This window comes from Gopherus evgoodei, chromosome 4, assembly GCF_007399415.2.
Source record: "Gopherus evgoodei ecotype Sinaloan lineage chromosome 4, rGopEvg1_v1.p, whole genome shotgun sequence".
NCBI lineage: Eukaryota > Metazoa > Chordata > Testudines > Testudinidae > Gopherus > Gopherus evgoodei.
Genome location: NC_044325.1, coordinates 77,840,614 through 77,859,836, shown reverse-complemented (window position 1 = coordinate 77,859,836; position 19,223 = coordinate 77,840,614). Strand labels below are relative to the sequence as shown.

Below are 19,223 nucleotides of genomic sequence, written 5' to 3'. Positions count from 1 at the left end.
TCAAACATAGATGTTCCTTCCCAAAATGCAAGCAATGGACTAAATGGGACTTTTAGTCTTTTCCATACAAACTGTTCTCTGTTCACATTTTTCTTGTTCTCTTTGCGGGAAGGTACTGGGTTATTTGTTTGCTAATGTTCTAGGTGTGTTGGGAGTGGTCTAGGCTTCTTTGTTTCTCACAGGGTGATGGATGGTTTCTTGTTTTGTGTGTGGGTCTCTATTTGCTTGGGAAGTTGTGAATATTGGTTACTAAGCACTGAGCCCTAACTAATGGTTATGTTATTTAGCTGAAAATAATGCCAGTAGTACTAGTGCTCTTTAGCATATTCCCAATCTGCTGCCACCAGGCCATGACCACCTGTCACAATGAATTACCACTATTTATTCTTTCTCCATTATGTAGCATACAATTTTCATTTGTTTTTTTGCAATATTTCTCATTTTAATGACAGGCAGTACAAATGCCACACAGTACAGTACATGACATCAAGTAACCGGTGCTGAATGCAGTGTGTAAGTAAACAGGAACAACAATGTAGGTCAACTATGTTTTACAATACAGGTCACCTGCACTCAGGTGGGTATCCTGGAGAGGTAAAATATGACTGCAAGGTCTGACTTTAAGCACAATATCAAGAATAATTTCTTATTTTCATAGCTCAGTCTAATTAGACTGGTTTACAATATACATTCATTATCTGAATGTATTATATGTGTAATTGAAAGCATTGTCTTTTGTGGTGCTGAAATTTGGGATCCCATCCTTTGTTCAGACTTACATCTCTGACTCTTTCTCTGACAACTCCAACCACCAACTTTGACAAAAAATATTGAAAATTGATCTGCTCAGATCTTTCCTCCAAAATCCCCCATTGTCCATTATAGTAAAGAATTTCACCATTCTCCCTGCCCATATGCTTGTAAGTTTAACAACATAACAGCGGAACCGTCAGTTGTTAAAATAAAAATCAAACCCTTTCTATTAAAATTATTTTGAAAACATTCTTACTGAAATATTTCTGTTGGTCTCAGATTGTGTAAACATTTAGGGCCAGATTGAGCATTTACTGAATATCCTGTGTATAGAGTAGCACATAGCTGCATCACCCAGAAAGAGCCCTGGAAAGGAAGTGTCTCTCACAGAGGATTTTGTGACTCTGGGGGTGATCAGTCACAATTACTTCTTGCTTCTCTCTTGCTTCTGAGGGAGAGTGATCTACTGCTTTACTAGGTGTAGCAAATACTAAAGACTTTAGATTTCACTCCTAGATAAGTGCATATTCAAATAAACTTTTTTTGCCTCAGTATGACAGAGACATATTTATGTACAAATAAAGTTTATGAAAAAATTGGGGCTGCCGATTAATCACATTTAACACGCGATTAACTCAAAAAAATTAATCACAATAAAAATTAATCGTGATTAATCAGTTTTAATAGCACTGTTAAACAATAGAATACCACCAAGAAAGGAAAATCAACCTTCTGCTGGTGACATCTGACTCAGATGTTGAAAATGAATATGTGTTGGTTTGCACTGCTTTGGATGATTATCGAGCAGAACCCATCATCAGCGTAGACATGTCCTCTGGAATGCCTCTGAATTACTTTACTACATTGTACAAGAAAGATAGAATAATTTAAATTCTAAAAACTCTCTTGCCAGATTCCCTCATCTTCATCTTTAAACAATTCCTAGGTGAAACAAGGATTATAGTCTAATGGAGTAGTAGTAGTATTGATTAAATCAGAAAAATCTAGGACATAAAGGATGGTTTGATGGTTAAGGCACAGTACTGACAGTCAGGAGAAGAGGGTGCTATTTTTGGCTCTACCAAAAACTTCCTATTTGGCTTTGGACAGGTCATTTAACTTCTATATGCTTCAATTTTGCCATCCATAAAATGGGAATAGTTATTTACATCAGGGGGGCATTGTGAGGTCTAATTAACTTGTGTTTGTAGAGTGCTTCAAAATCCTCAGCTGCAAGATGATATAGGAGTGCAAAATATTATTACAATATAAAAATGAAAAGCAGGCACAGCTTGTTGGATTTCTCACCATTTACCAAGGGTAACCAGATTCATTGGCTTTCTGGGAATTTCACAGTTTTGAGGGGGGTATCTTGGTAAATTATATTGAAACTGGGTGACCTTCTCCCTTACAGTAGACTAGCACCCCACAATAAATCACTGGATACAGCATCAAGCTGAGGTAATGCCACCTGTCCTGGAGCCTGGTAGGCACCTTACTATTCAATGTTTCTGTGATTAAGAACCCAAGGTCACCTGGTAAAATTAATAGGCAGCAGGTTTAAAACAAACAAAAGGAAGTACTTCTTCATAGAATGCACAGTGAACCTGTGCTCATTGCCAGGGATGTTGTGAAGGCCAAAAGTACAACTGGGTTCAAAAAATGATCTGTTCATGGAGCATAGGTTCAGCAATGGTATTAGCCAAGATGGTCAGGGATACAACCCTATCCTCTGGGTGTCCCTAAACCTCTAACTGCCAGATGTTGTGACTGGACGAAAGGGAATGGATCACTTGATAATTGCTCTGTTCATTCCCTCTGAAGCATCAGGCACTGGCCACTGTCAGAGACAAGATACCAAGCTAAATGGACAATTGGTTTGATGCAGTGTGGCCATTTGTTCTTAAAGTTTGTGAAATTCTTTTAAAATGAAAGAGAGTGTGTAAGGGCAGCAATTGGTAAGGGTAAAATGCAGTTTAGCATGCCCTCACGCCTGTGGGATAGCCCATCTCAAAAGCCCATTGACCCTGAGAGCAGGTAACCATTACATGGAGAGGCCTCCATGGGTTTACTATTACTTCTTGCTGAGTGGTAGAAATGGCCAGGCAGGAAGACAGAAGGCTAGTGGATGGCCAGGGAAGGTTGCAGGTGGATAAATCTTCAGTGCCAACTACTTCCAGTGCTCTTTCTTAGTGCAAATCATCCCCCCACCAGCCAAGCTCCCAGCCACTGTGGAGGGGCAGGAATGGGAAGCTGATGTGCAAAAAGCACAGGGGCTAGGAAAGGGGGTGGCAGAAAAGGTATCCTAGGTGCAATGACAGCGGGCGAACTCAAGGTCTGAGGGGGAAGAACTTGGGGGGTTATTCACCCCCAGCAGTGGCAGGCCCGTGCCCCGGGAGGGGGGATGCCCAGGGGACAGTGCGCGGAACAAACTCCTGCCCAATGCTCCAGCGTTTGATGACAGCGACTCTTCCACCCCACTCCACCCCCCCAAGATGGTGGCCCCAGCAGCCTGCCCGGCCACAGCGTTTCCGGTTCCGGACGGGTTGCCATAGCGCTCTGTCCCGCCCCTCGCTCTGTGTTTACATCGGGCAGCAGGAGCCGGGGACTCCGCAGCCGTCGCGTCCCGCTCTGTGCGCTGCTGCGCCCCATCCGCCCCGAGCTACGGGAGGGCAAGAGCGCGCCGGCATGAAGGTGAGTAGGGGGCTCCCCCCCGGGAGGGGCTGGGAGTGCAGAGTTCATCCCGCCCGCAGCCTTGGGGACAGGGATGGGTGTCGCCGCCTCCTTAGCTGGGATGGGGGTTCGCGGGGGCCACCTGCAGAGGGAGGAAGAGCAGAATGTGGGGAGCGAAGGCTCGTCTCCCGCCAGGCTACCTGGGGAGCAAGGAGCAGTGAGGGGCATTCCCGGAGGGGCCTCCCTCCACCTGCAGCCGCAGGCAGCGAGGGTGCCCCTGGTTAATGGCATTCTGTGCTGGCTTTTGCCTGACGTACGAAGTGTGGGATGGTGTTAGTGATGGGCAGGGCGCTGACAGCTGGGATTCTGTTGCATGTCATCACTTTATTAAAATTGCCGCTAGTCAGGCTGGGGCGCGTAGGAGCGAAGTGGGTTGAAAAGTGTAACAGCTTTGTGGGACATTCTTTTGTGGAGCACCGGTTGTGCGGCTCTTGCTGCACAAAACGCAGGTAAAGACTCGGATCCTGCCTCATGAAGCTTATAGTCTCTGGATTGTAGCCTCCCTTTTATTGCACATTAATTCATCTATTCTTTTCCACCATCTTTCCGATAATGATCTTCTAGACGTGACATGTAAATAATGCCTTCCATTTGGAGAACTCAGCAGACTTTTTGAAAACTAGGTATGCTTGGGTCACATCAATGTATTGACCACTTTTGGGTGGGACATGGTAGCTCTTAAACAGCTCTCAGCAATGCTACCTAACAGTTTAGGATAGGAAAGAAAGAAGGAAGAATTCCACATTCACTTGACATTGTAGGAGAATGTAAGAAAGGCAAAACTTAACCCAAAATGGTGTCAGACTAGGATTCCAAGATCTACCCCCTATTGTTGAAGATTCCATCCTTCAAGAAGTGGTCAGATTCTCATCTTTAAGAGTTCTCTTAAAATCAGTCCTTTCCACTACAGCTCCTCTAACTCAGTGATAAATCAGTACTGATTCAGGAGACTAAATTACTAGTGCAGTTTTTTGTAGCATGCTTGATTTTTTTTTTCCTTTATCAGTAACCTATTGGAGTAACTGACCGGGCTTAATTATGCTTAGCTTATGACCTCTAAGGAGATCATTCTAAGGTGATATGGCAGCAGATGGCCAAGAAACATGCAAGTATCAATTGTCTTCTTTCTCCCTAGTTGTCAGTTACTATTTCCTTTGTGAGTTCTGTTTGGGCATGGAGAAGAGCAGAGGTAATTGTATTTTGATGTTGTAGAAATTAAAGTTTCTAGAACCCTCTTGTTTGGTATGATTTGTTCTATTGGTTTTGCATAATGTTGCCCCTTGAACAAGTCTTCTGTCTAGTGAGGAAGAAAAGAAGATTGATTGATTGATTGATTGATTTTAGGCTCTTCTCTGAAAACAGGGCTAGCTAGGAGGTCAAATAAGGTTTGTCTTTGCTGCTTTACCCCTTTTCTATGTTCCTGTTTCCCTGGGGACCGACTCCCCAGCTTTTCCTCCTACCTCCTGCAAAGAGTTGTGTGGACAATCTTTACATCTTTCATAGGTTCTTTTAAAGTCCTCCACCTCCAGGAATAGCTCCAGTGTCTGCATCTGTTATTGCTACTCCTAGCCCTTCCAAACAGCTCAGTTCCAAACTTGCCACTTTCATGACTGTCCTAGAGCTTTCAATAGCAGTGGGCTAACTAGAGTCATGCCAATTTCACTTTCTGGGTGCTTGGGAACTTTATGTGCAGTGGCCAAGGCAGGCGCTAGAGCTGCCTGGGTTGTAAAAACAGCACTGTATCACTTCTGATTTGGAAATGTTATCTTCACAGTATCCTGAAAAGTGACTAAAAATGGCGTTGTGGATTTTCATGTTCATTATCACTTAATGACTTTCTGTCAGATATGCTCTGTTTATAAGTACAACTGACTTTTCTAATTATCATCTGTATTGACTCAATCCGGCATCAAGCATAGTTCTCATCTTCTCATGCTTCTTCCCCAGCAATAAAGGTTGTGTTGGCCAAATTAGACTGTAAACTATTTGGGGAAAGGACTATGTGTTTTCCTTTGTGTTTGTACAGGAGCTAGGACAATGGGGGATTAGCCACTACTGTAGTGTAAGTAACTATTCAGGTCTTGTACTTCAACCTATGTATCCAGTCTACCGCATTTTCCTCATTGTGTGCCCTCAGGGACACTTATACCATTTGTGGCTGTGCACACCGGTGTCACTGATTAGAATATTATTAATGATTATCCTGATGCACAAGCTCAGTCCTGCAGAGCCAACACAGCTAACAGAAGTCCCCCCTCCACCCAAAAAAAGGCAATGAAGATTTATTTTAGTCCCTAAAGTCAGAAGATATGACTGATACACACAGTAAGCACATCTCTGCAGTAAGAAGATTCCATATATATATAGTAATTAGAGGTTAAATGCAATTTGTTCTTAAATTATGCAGAAATTGATGTTTTAGCCTAATTCTTTATACCACATACACAGTCTTACAAAGGAAAGTTTGCTATTTTCTAGTGTGTGGAGTGGTTTTGTGTCCCCCGTCCCCTCCAACCCCTGACATTATGGGATTTTTCTGTCTCTGAATGCTTGTTACTTTAGGCTAAAAAGAATCCTGTGGCAGCATGGGACAACCAAAAATCCACTCCAAGCAAATGTAATTAAACTGCTTAATGCATCTGGACAAGTTGCTGAGTTATCTTTAAAACCCAAACCTATTGAAGTGCTTGCTGAACAGCACATTCATCTGAGGCAGAAAATGAAAAGATTTCCTACAGGCACCATTTCCTTGAAAAAAAGAAGAAATGAATAATTTTTCTGATATGCCTATTACTTTTTCTAACTTCTTCCAGTCTCCACTTAACTGCGCACTTTACTCCACTTCGGTGAGAATGTTCATGGCCTGTCTTATATGGGCTCATCCCAAAAGGCAGTACAGGGTGTGTCTGAAGTTGTGTTGCATTTACAAGTACAATGAGGAGGGGGGCAGTTCTCTTTGTAGCCTGATAAATTATTATGTGTGTCTGTACCAGGATTCAAGTATCAGAGGGGTAGCTGTGTTAGGCTGGATCTGTAAAAAGCGACAAAGAGTCTTGTGGCACCGTATAGACTAACAGATGTATTGGAGCGTAAGCTTTTGTGGGTGAATATCAGGATTATTAGAATTGTTTTTAGCACAGGTTCCCTCCCTCATAGGTGGGTACATAGAAGATTTTCATTGATTGAGAGATTGGTCTCTATTGAATATTCCATCAATAAAGGCTTTCATGACCAGCCAAATCAGTCCACTCATGAATATAACCAAATGTAAAGCAATGTGCACATAGAGAGGTTTTAGGATGGATAGCATACTCTCATATCCTTAAAGCTTATGGAAAACAAATATAGAATTCAGTCAGAAGAGCACATCAGAGCAAGTCACAAATTGGTTGGCACTGTTTCAAGAATCCGCTGCACCCAAATTTTAGAGAATTTGGTTAGATCTTTTATACTACCTCCTTTATGTAACTACTCATGTGCATATGGTTCGTGACCATAATAAGGTAGGCGCCTGCCCATTTTCCATATGTGGCATTCCAGGTGTCTGTAATTTTGCTTCTGATCAGTGACCTATGCATTTAGATCAGTCAATTTCTTAACAATTCAGATCTGTCAATGTGATCTAACTACCTAGTTACAATATTGCAAACGCCCCCAAACAGTCCCCTTATTTCAAAATAACTTTCATAATCTTGCAGTGTGCCTGTCCTTCTGTGTTCATTTGTTTGTTACACAAATGAGAAGGCATAATTCGTGACCTTGGGTTAAGCCCTTGGGTCTTGTTTAGTTCACCTAAATTCAATCCTTAGCATAAGTTTATCACACTAGGTCTCACATTAATGAACCAGCCCTTTATATTCCAGCAAAACCTAACAACACAATTGTTTGTGTCCTCCTACTTGCCCTCAGCATATTTCAACCTGATAGCAATTCCAACCTGTCACTATTATATGCCTATAGTGTTATTAAAAGGTGTGATAGGGTCATAGGTCAGCATCATTTTCACTCTTACATCTGAGCAATTGGTCAGTCAATCCACCTAGGGTTTTTAAGTGCAGAGCAGATCAGCAGTGGGATGGATCTGTACTATATATACCTCTGCAGCATGCTTCACCTTCTGGGACAATCACATTGGGATTTTTTTCTGAGACATCTTTCCACTTGGCTTTTTAAGAGCTTGGTTTGACTTCAGCCTATGTGACTTATGTATCTTATTTGGCATACAGCTGTGCTATCTGAGTTGATTAGACTCAAACTGCAGTGAGGTTGGATGCAGGGCACATCATAGCTCCAAAGTTGAATAGAAACCCTCTCTCTTTATATTCATTGCATTCACTATGTATTGCATCACTCCATTTTTTTTTGGCTTGGCTTGGTTACTTTGAGGGAACCAGTCCCTGTGCAGCACATGCTGTCCATGGTTCAACTTCCTCTTTACCTCATCTCTACATTACTAACTTACTTTGTACCATGTTGTCTAATTCAATAGTTCTCTGAGTGTTTTCCCTCCTATCTTCACTGGCTCAAGCATTTTGTCTTTTTAGCCTGCTGACCTATTTACTTCTCTTACTTAGCACAGATGTCCTGTTTTCACCCTCATGATTCATTTACCTCCCTTATCCTATCTTCCAAAGAATGAGGCCTCCCCCCCATGTATTAATTACACATGTCAAGTCGAACCTTAGCTACATCATGCAATATTACAGTTCTGAAAACAATATCTTCCCTTCCTGCTTTATTAACAAGCCAAACATATCAGAAACACTTGCATCAGGAACCTCTTCCCCCACAATGTTGTTTCCTCCGGCTTCCCCATTCCTCACTCATGCTTGCAAATTGCCTTTCTTGCCTTATACCAGCATTTCACAAGTTGTAGCTCTTACATCCAAGGATAGTAGGGCATTCCAGGCGATTCATAGGGAGTAGGAGTTGCAGGTAATCATTATCCTTTTGGAGGTACCTAGAGAGACTTCACCACCTTTGCCCACCCTGTGGAGAGAGAGAGAATGAGAGACTGCTCTCCTCAAGTCCCTTGTCTTGAGGCTTTGATTTTATTGTACTTGTTCCCGGCCTACTGTTCTTATGGAGCCTGTGCTAGAAGTCTAAAACCCCCCTTAACCTGGAGCATAGAAGGGAAACAGGCATATGTTGTACCTGGGAAATGAATCTCTTTACATGGTGCAGGTCACATTGTGGTATATGTGTGTTACGGGTAAAACAAAATAATAATTGGGCAACCTTAATTTACTGATGAACAGGAAAAAACAGATTCAGGTTTTCTTTGAACAAGTCACCTTACCTATTCTTTTTTTTAACTTTTCATCTCCAGCCTAAGCCTATTTTTAAAATTTTCTTCTAGATTCCTACTTCACTGTTTCATTTGATAGATGATTTTCTGTACCTGGAAGGTTTCTGTGGTTCATCCTACTAAAATATTGTTCGTGTAGTAATTTTTTTTTTATACTGGCTTCCATGTCATACTTCTGGGGGAATTCTGCACCAAAAAATTAAAACTTCTGTGCACAATATTTTCAAATTCTTCAAAATTCTGCATATTTTTTTTGTCAAAATAACAGAGTATAATCACACCAGTTTCAATTATTTTTGGTCACTTATTTCAAAATACCTGTCAGCAAATATGTCTGTAACAATACAGACGACAAAAAAGATTCAGGAAATGTTTTTTGACAAATAGATTCCTTACTAGGCATATACAAAATTCTGAGTAATAATTCATTTAAACTACAGTACAGAAACATATTTCCTGTGCCCCTCAGAAGCAATGCAAAGGTTTGGGGGAGTCAGGGGTAACGGAGGAACTGAGGGAGAGGGAAGTAATTGCTGGTAAAGAGCCTGGATGCGAACTTGGAGGGTTGTTGGTTATGGGTGGGAAAGGTATTTTTTGCAGGGACGGGTTGTTAGGGAGCTTCCCCTGTGCAGACCCTGGCTGACCCCTAGCCTCTCCCATTCGGTCAGGCACATCTGCCCCTGTCCTCATGTGTCCCTTGCACTCCCTGTTCTACATGTGTTCCTCCACCTCCACAGACATCCACTTCCCCTGCGCTGCACCATGTGGGCGCAAGGGTGGGAGCCCCACGTCGTGTCGGAAGGGCAGGGCTGGGGTGGGGACGTGGGACCTCCTGGCATGCAGGGAGCATGTATTAGTGTTGCTCATAGCATGGCTCTGGTAGTACCCTGTCGATGGCATTCTGGAGTAGATCTGAGTGCAGCTGGTTAGAACAGGGGACTGGAAGTTAGGACTCCTGGGTTCAGTTGGTTTGTGAGGGTTGTGAGTTCAATCCCTGAGGGGCCATTTAGGGATCTGGGGCAAAAATCTATCTGGGGATAGGTCCTGCTTTGAGCAGGAGGTTGGACTAGATGATCTCCTGAGGTCCCTTCCAACCCTGATATTCCATGATTCCTATGTGTCTCTGTGCTCCCACTCAGCCAACCTTCATCCCGATGTGGCCTGCACCCCCTCACCATGTGGCCCTGCACCTTCCTCTCCCTGTGGCCCTGTGCCTCCATTCCCATTCAGCCCCTGCCCCAGTTTCTCCTCCCCCACTAGCTCTTGTCAACTCCCATCTGACCCCCCCGCCAGCAGCCCCAGGCTGTCTGTCTCCACATAGTGTTTGTCTCCTGACCTGGCCTGACAGGTGCTGTGAAGAAGGCAGGCTCTTTCTCTTCCCTAGCTGGCAGGCAGCTGCTGCTCTGTTCTTTTGCCACAGTGACCTCTGGTGGGCAAAAGGCAGATTTGCAGCAACTTTCTAGCAGAAGCTTTTTAACTGCACAAATTATTAAAAATATGTATGGCTCATTATTTATGCACACATGCAGTGGTGCAGAATTCCCCTAGGAGTAGTAATATTAATCCTGCCTAGCAGATCTGGTTTCTTGACCATTTAAATGAAAGGTACTCAGTCAAGGAGCAACTGTTCTGTCCATCTGTAGTCCGGAGATTAACTTGCACTTCAACAAAAGCTTGTTTACAAACATTAAAGATTTTTCTTTCCCTATCATTCCAGCTGAACTCCAGCTTGCTGGGAACCAACAACATTCACTCATAGCCTTTCATCAGGCTGTGTGTGGAGATAATACTGTTTAAAGCAAATGAGTTCAAAAGGCTTCATTGCTCTCTGGTTGTGTTTTGTAAGCAAACCTGTGGGAAAGATGAAATTGGCTTTGCTCTGCCAGTGTTCCATGAAAGATAATAAGACTTTTCTTAACACCACTCCCCTAATCAAGAAGACCAAGAATTTATTTAGTCAGAGATTGACTGTCCAAAACAAAGAGAACTCTCAAACTTATTTTATTTCAAGGTTATGAATTATAGGCTGTGTTTACATCTTCTTCAAAAACAAAAATATCTTGATGCAACATGAATGTACTGAGAACTGCAAAGGGGCTAATGCAATAGCCCAGTTTAATAAATATTGTTATCTTCGATTTTCTGGGGTGGCCTGTCTTTACAATAAGTTTTAGTGTGAATCCTGCATTCAGTTTGCTTGTAAGGAAATGCAATTTACCTTTTGCTCACTTGTTCCAATGGCGATTCTGTGAGACTCGCATGTTCTCATTGAATACGTGGGCAACTGCCTAAAGGGGAACAATCTAACTCCTAAGAAAGAAAACTATTTCTTTGAGAGAGGTGTGTGTTGTTTATTTAAAGCCATTTTAAAATCCGCACTATTAATTGATTACTTGTCTGCACAGTGGTTTACACAGCACTGGTCATGTTTCTCAAAAAAAGTAATCCTTTTTAGAGTGAACGGCCCTTATCCATCTGGTAATGGATTCAGTGCAACATTAACTTGTTCTTTCACAATTTTGGCTTTCATTCCTTTCTCCTTGTTAAAGAATATTTAGATAAGTGAGATATATTCAAGTTGGCGGCTGATGAAATTCATCCTAAGGTACTTAAGGAACTGGCTAAAGCCATCTTGGACCTGTTAGCAATTATATTCAAGAACTCATGGAAGATGGGGTGAGGGATAGCTCAGTGATTTGAGCAGTGATTTGAGCATTAGCCTGCTAAACCCAGGGTTGTGAGTTCAATCCTTGAGGGGGCCACTTAGGGATCTGGGGCAAAAATCTGACTGGGGATTGGTCCTGCTTTGAGCAGGGGGTTGGACTAGATGACCTTCTGAGGTCCCTTCCAATCCTGATAGTCTGTGATTCTATGGGTGAGGTCCCAGAAGGCTGGAGAAAGGCAAACATGCTATCTGCCTTTCAAAAAAGGGGAACAAAGAGGACTTGGGGAATTATAGACTAGTGAATCTAACTTTGATATCTGGAAAGATACTGTAACAAATTATTAAACAATCAGTTTGTAAGCACTTACAGGATAATGGGGTTATAAATGATAACCAGCATGGGTTTGTCAAGAACAAATCATGCCAACTGAACCTAATTTCCTTCTTTGCCAGAGTTACTGGCCTAGTGGATAGGGAGGAAGCAGTAAATGTGATTATAACTTGATGTCTAGTAAGACTTTTGACACAATTCCACGTGACATTCTTATAATGGACTTAATCTGCAGGAAGGGAAATTTAGGTTAGGTATTAGGAAGACCATTCTAACTAGAAGGATAGTTAAGCTGCACTAGGCTTCCAAGAGTGGTTGTGGAATCCACATCATTGGAGGTTTTCAGAAGAAATTGGACAAATACATATCAGGCCTGGCTTAGGTTTACAGAGGGCTGGACTACATGACTTCTTGAGGTCCCTTCAAGCCCTACATTTCTGTGTTTCAGCAGATATTATGTTGGGGGGTGTCATAAACAGATAGCTAAGGTTTAATGTCTCTTTCACCTGTAAAGGGTTAACAAACAGTGACCTGCAACACCTGACCAGAGGACCAATCAGGAGACAAGATACTTTCAAATCTCGGTAGAGGGAAGCCTTTGTGTGTGTTTTTGGGTTTTGGTTTTTTCTCTCTGGGCTCTGAGAGTGACCACACGTACCTATAGGCTCTCTAATCTTCTATTCCAATTTTGTAAGTATAAAGGTAGAAAGGCGGTATAGTCTTTTTATTTATTTTCCTTTATTTGCAATTGTGTGTCTGGCTGGTAGAGTTTTAAAGTGTATTTGGGTGAAAGTATTTTAAATTTTATTTCTGCTGGAGAAAGCTTTCTTTCTATTGTCTATAAGCTGAAAGACCCTGTAATATTTACCATCTAAATTACAAAGATAACTTGTACTTTTTTTCCCCTTCTTTTTATTAAAGGGTTTGCTTTTTAAGACCTGTTTGATTTTTTTCCCCCAGTTGAGGCTCAAGGGAATTGAGTCTGTACTCACCAGGGAATTGGTGGGGAGAAGGGAAGGATACATTTCCTATTTGTGTTAGATTCACAGAGCTTGAATCTGTATTGCCCCTGGGTGAGGGGAAGGAGGAAGCGTGAAGGGGGAATCCTTTTGTTTAGATTCAGGAGCTTGAATCTGTCTATCTCTCCTAGTGTACCCAGGGTGGGAAGAGCTCGGAGGAAGAAAGGAGGGGGAAGGGAAATGGTTTATTCCCTGTTGTTGTGACACTCAGGGAATCTGGGTCTTAGTGTCCCCAGGGAAGGTTTTGGGGGAGACCAGAGTCTATTAGGTGCTCTACCTAAGTCCTGATTGGTGGCAGCATATCAAATCTAAGCTGGTAATTAAGCCTAGGGAAATTCATGCTAGTACCCATATTTTGGACACTAAGGTTCAGATCTGGGAATTATACTATGACAGAGGGGATTTCAGGCGGTCATCTAGTCCAACCCCCTACTCAAAGCGGGACCAATCTCCAGACAGATTTTTGCCCCAGATCCCTACATGGCCCCCTCAAGGATTGAACTCCCAAACCTGGGTTTAGCAGGCCAGTGCTCAAACCACTGAGCCTCTTTGTATGCAGCCCAGATTTTTACTGCTAGAATATGTTTCATTGCTAGAACAGCAAACCCAATCTCACCCAGATTAGTAGTGATCAAAATAATCACTACCTGACAGGTCTTTAGTAGGTTGTGTGAAATAAATTATTGGTTGGAGTCTGCTTTCCAGTGGACAGGGGACTTCCTCACATAGCCCATCAGCACAGGTGTTAGTTTTAGCAAGAGAGAACAAAGATTCAATAGGCCATTGTAATAAAACGATCCTTACTGACAGAAGTGGTCCCTGCAGGTCGGATTGAGGCCCACTGATGGGGTGCATTGTTGAAGAACCTTGCAGTGCCAGTGCCTGTGATGCACCTATTCTATAGATAAATAAAACTTCACTCTGGAAGGCTCTGAATTTACCACTTGTGAGCAATAGATCCACTTAAAAAAGCAACCCAGCAAATTAAGGGGTTTGGGGTTTGGGTTCAGATTTGGGATCAAACTTACCCAGAAGGTCTCTTTACAAAAGTCTTTGTTTAATTTGCTGCGTTTAGGAATAAGCATCCAGCCATCAAAAACACCAGTGCTTGTTGTGTGATAAATAAAGCAGTCCTCATGTTTGTCTACTGTGTTAGTTACCTAGGCCCCAATTCATAGAATCATGGAACTGGAAGGGACCTCGAGAGGTCATCTAGTCCACGCTCCGGCACTCATGGCAGGACCAATTATCTAGACCATTCCTGACAGGTGTTTGTCTAACCTGCTCTTAAAAATCTCCAGTGATGGAGATTCCACATCCTCCCTAGGCAATTTATTTCAGTGCTTAACCACCCTGACAGTTAGGAAGCTTTTCCTAATGTCCAACCTAAACTTTCCTGGTTGCAATTTAAGCCCTTTGCTTCTTGTCCTATCCTGAGAGGTTCCAGAAAAATTTTTCACCCTCCTGCTTGTAACAACCTTTTACATACTTGAAAACTGTTATCATGTCCCCTCTCAGTCTTCTGTTTTCCAGACTAAACAAATCCAGTGTTTTCAATCTTCCCTCATAGGTCATGTTTTCTAGACCTTTAATCATTTTTATCACTCTTCTTTGGACTGTCTCCAATTTGTCCACATTCTTACTGAAATGTGGCACCCGGAACTGGACACAATACTCCCTGCTGCTTCCCCAGGGCTCCCACAGCTATTTAAAAGGCCAGGGCAGTAGAAGCAGGGGATCCCTGGGCCCTTTAAATAACCCCTGGAGCCCTGCATGGACTATTTAAAGGGCCCGGGGCTCCAACTGCTTCTGCCGCCCCGTCCTTTAAATAGCCATGGGAGCCCACCCTCTACCAAACTCGGCCCGCTCCCAGGGGACGAGGAGCGGGGTATGTGTGATGGGTTGTGGTTCTGAGGAGGGCAGGATGTGGGTTGGGTTGGGGTCGGATGTGGGGGGGAGAAAGGCATGTGGGGCTTGTACTCACTGCGCAGTTCCCTTCCGGGGGTGTGGGGTGTGTGTGTGTCTTCACTTGCTCTGGATGAAGGACCCGCCACCAAAATGCCACCGAAAACCTGGAGCGAGTGAAGACCTCCCTGCCACTGAAGTGCTACTGAGGACCCAATAGGGAACTGGTTATTAGGATTTTGGGGGCTCATCACTGCCCCCCCCACAGTTCTGTCTTTTCTCTCCTTTATTGCTGCTATAACAGCCCGTGCTCCCCCCAAATATCAAACCTTCTCCCAGGTCTCCATGTTCTTGACTTACCTGTGGGCTTTGGTCACCTGCCCCCTTTGAATCTAGTTTAAAGCCCTCGTCACTAGGTTAGCCAGCCTGTATACAAATATGCTCTTCCCCTTCCTCTATATGTGGATCCCATTTCTGCTTAGCAGTCCTTCTTCCTGGGACAGCATCCCATGTTCAGTGAAGGTACTTAAGTATGTGACTTTGCTAGGATTGCTCATATGCTTAAAGTTAGGCATATGTTTACTTTCCTAAATCAGTGCCTTAATGTGTATTTTCAGAAGTTTCTATAGTAAAAGTAGTCAAAGTATTGGTTAAATGTTAATTTCTTGGGGAGTGTATGGGGAGCACAATTAATTACATGCACAGAAATCAGGTATTTCAAAAGTCAGTCACGTGTCCAGAGTTGTTTGGTTTTCCTCAACATGGCTTCCTTGAGTTACTGAGAGTGAAACTGTGACCCCGTTGAAGCGAATGGAAGTTTTGCCGTTCACTTCAATGGGCCAAGGACTTCATCCTGAGACCCAAGGATGGCTGAGAAAATAATTGAATAAAGGCCTGTATCTTTAAGTGAATGACTATTCATTGAACTAGTTCAGCTGAATTTCTTTTGCTATGCACATCTCTCTGTGTGCACCTCATTGGAATGGTGCTTGCTGATTTCATTAGGAAAATGAAGCACTGCATGTGTGCAGTATTTCATCATGTCTAATTTTATTTATTCAAATAGAGCAAAGATCAGATTCAGCGTTGAGTGCTCTGTGCCTGACAAGTTGGAAGTTTTTAAAACAAAATGTACTTTTTAGAAAGTTTAAAAAAGCCAACAAAAACCATCCAATTTTCAAATTTTATTTCTGTCTTTTTTAAAACTTTACTGAAGTCAACTATCTCAGTGAATTATCTTCCAATATTTTCATAGCCATTCACTTTTTGACTGTAATACATGGAAAACAGTTCAAGAGGAGGCTTTTGATGGGAGTAATACCCGTCTATCTGATGTACCTACACAGCCCTCATTGCCATAGCATCTGAGGAGGTCAACATTTTTAATGTATTTATCTTCACAACACCCCAGTGAGGTAGGGAAGGGCTATTATGCCTATTTTACAGATGGGGTACTGAGGCATGGGGCAGATTTTCAAAGGCATTTAAGTGCATAAAGATGAAGATAGTGGGAATTTTCAGACGTGCCTAAGCAGGTTAGGTACCTAACTCCCATTGAAATGAGTGGAATTTATATGCCTAACCTTCTCAGGTGCCTTTGCAAATCTCATTAGACACCTTTTTGCATCTTCAGGCACCTAAATCCCCTTTGAAAATCTGGTTCAGAGAGACCAAAACAACTTGCACAAGGTCACACAGGAGGTGTGTTTCAGAGCAGGGAATTGAACCCAGGTCTCCCAGTTCTAGGCTAGCACTCTAACCCACAGGCCATCCTTCCTCTTCATAGGTGATCAATATAATAGTAAACTGAACAGGAGTTAAAGGATGGATTGGACCCTACCTGACAACATCTGATAAATAGAGTGTGCGCATCTCTGGGTCAAGCTCACCCTTTGCAGATGACTGGTTGTGATGTTCTGTTCAGGACACCCAGAACTGTAAGCCACTGTATTACCCCACAGCCTCAGTAAGAGCGTGCTTTACTGGACATCAGACTATATGTCACCTTGCTGCTACATGAGTGAGTCTTTGCCAGTTTAAGACTTTGTCTATACTAGCACTTTTGTTAGCAAAACTTGTTGGTTGGGGTATGGGGAAACCCTCCCCCCCCCAACTGATATAAATTTTACCGACAAAAGTGCTAGTGTGGACAGCGCTATGGTAGCAGGAGATGCTTTCCCATCAACATGGCTACTGCCGGCTAATTGGGGTAGTTGCATGGAGCAGCTACACAGGAGACCTTACAGCAGGGTAGCTGCAGTGGTACAGCTGTGCTGCTGTAAGGTCCATAATGTAGATGTAGCTTTAACCTTGCTGTGCAGTTAACAACCGGTGAACTCCAGTTCCCAGGTTCCCCAAAGAAGTGTCCTTTCAGTGTCCAGTTCCTCTCACTGAACACTCTCACAGAAATTACTAAATTTGCTGCTTCTAATGAGACAGAGTACACATCAGGCTTTTGCTTGATTAAATCAAACAGAAATGAATTACCAGGACCAGACAGGACTCATCCAAAAGTTTTTTGAAGGAACTCAAATATAAAATTGCAGAACTGTTAAGTGTGGTATGTAACCTGTCACTTAATTCAGCTTCTGGACCAGATGACTGGAGGATAGCTAATGTAATGCCAATTTTAAAAAAATGCTCCAGAGGCAATCCTGGCAATTACAGGATGGTAAACCGAACTTCAGTACCAGGCAAGTTGGTTGAAACTATAGTAAAGAACAGAATTATCAGACACAAATGAACATGACATGTTGGGTATCAGTATGGCTTTTATAAAGGGAAATCTTGCCCCACTAATTTATTAGAATTCTCTGAGGGAGGTCAACAAACATGTGGACCAGGGTGATCCAGTGGATATAGTGTACTTGGACTATAAGAAAGTTTTTGGCGAGGTATCTCACCAAAGGCTCTTAAGCAAAGTAAGCAGTCATGGGATAAGAGGGAAGGTCCTCTCCTGGATCAGTAACTGGTTTAAAGACAGAAAACAAAGGGTCAGGATAAATGGTCAGGTTTCAGAATGGAGAGAGGTAAATAGTGGTGTCCCTCAGAGGTCTGTACTGGAACAAGTGCTGTTCAACCTATTCGTTAATGATCTGGAAAAAGGGATAAACAGTGAGGTGGCAAAATGTGCAGGCAATAGAAAATTACTCAAGACAATTTAAGTCCAAAGCCACCTGTGAAGAGTTACAAAGGAATCTCACAAAACTGGGTGACTAGGCAATAAAATAGCAGATAAAATTCAATATTGATAACTACAAAGTAATGCACATTGGAAAACACAATCCCAATTATCATTACAAAATGATGGGGTCTAAATTACTCATTACCACTCAAGAAAGAGATCTTGGCATCATTGTGGGTAGTTCTCTGAAAACATCCACTCAATGTGCAGCCAAAGTCAAAAAAGCAGATAAGGCAGAAAATATCATAATGCCACTATATGAATCCATGGTATGCCCACACCTTGAATAATGTGTGCAGTTCTGGTCGCCCCATCTCAAAAAAGATGCATTAGAATTGGAAAAAGTATAGACAAGGGCAACAAGAATGATTAGGGGCATGGAACAGCTTCCATATGAGGAGATATTAAAAAGACTGGAAACATTCAGCTTAGAAAAGGAGATAGTTAAAGGGGGATATGATAGAGGTCTATAAAATCATGACTGGTGGAGAGAAAGTGAATAAGAAAGTATTATTTGCTCCTTCACATAACACAAGAACTGGGGTCACCCAATGAAATTAACAGGCAGCAGATTTTAAACAAACAAAAGTCAGAACTTCTTCACACAGCTGTCAGTCCGTGGAACTCATTGCCAGTGGATGTTGTGAAGGTCAAAACAATAACAGGATTCAAAAAAGAATTAGATAAGTTAATGGAGGATAAGTCCATCAATGGCTATTAGCCAAGATGGTCAGGGATGCAACCCCATGCTCCAGTTGCCAGAAGCTAAAGTGGACAACAGAGGATGGATCTCGATAACTGCTTGTTTTGTTCATTCCCTCTGATGTACCTGGCATTGGCCGTTGTTGGAATACATTATACTGGGCTAGGTGGACCATTGATCTGACCCAGGATGGCTGTTCTTATCTTATTAGCTGAGGAATCATTTTATATTTCAATAGAACAACACTGAGACCTGTTTTACACTAGGAAATTAGGTTGCTATAACTACAGCACTCGGGTGTGAAAAGTCCACAGTGAAAATTCTCATGTCTACCTAGCTACTGCCTCTTGGAGGTCGATTAAGTACGCTGATGGGAGAAGCTCTCCTGTCGGCATATGTAGCATCTTCATTGAAATGCTACAGTGGCATAGCTGCAAAGGTGCAGTTGCTCCGCTGCAGAGTTTGAAGAGTAGACAAGCTCTGAAATGGTTCATAGTAAAACCCAGAATGAGTTTATTAACAAAACAGATTTAAGTGATACTAAGCAAGAGAAACAGACAGGTATACTTACAAACAAAACAAAATGCAGACTAAAATGTAATTTTTAGCAAGTTACAATCTT

The 19,223-nt window shown here is 42.5% G+C and overlaps 1 protein-coding gene across 2 annotated transcripts in view; it reads left to right on the top strand.

The window, feature by feature from the left end:
• The first annotated feature begins 3,320 nt into the window (after positions 1–3,320).
• LOC115650270 (transmembrane protein 263-like) overlaps positions 3,321–19,223 on the top strand; it is a 351,659-nt gene continuing 335,756 nt past the window's right edge. For both annotated transcript variants that reach the window (XM_030559969.1, XM_030559967.1), the window contains exon 1: positions 3,321–3,447. In XM_030559969.1, the coding sequence (XP_030415829.1) occupies positions 3,442–3,447 (6 nt within the window). In that variant the 5' untranslated portion in view covers positions 3,321–3,441. The remainder of the gene's footprint in view (positions 3,448–19,223) is intronic.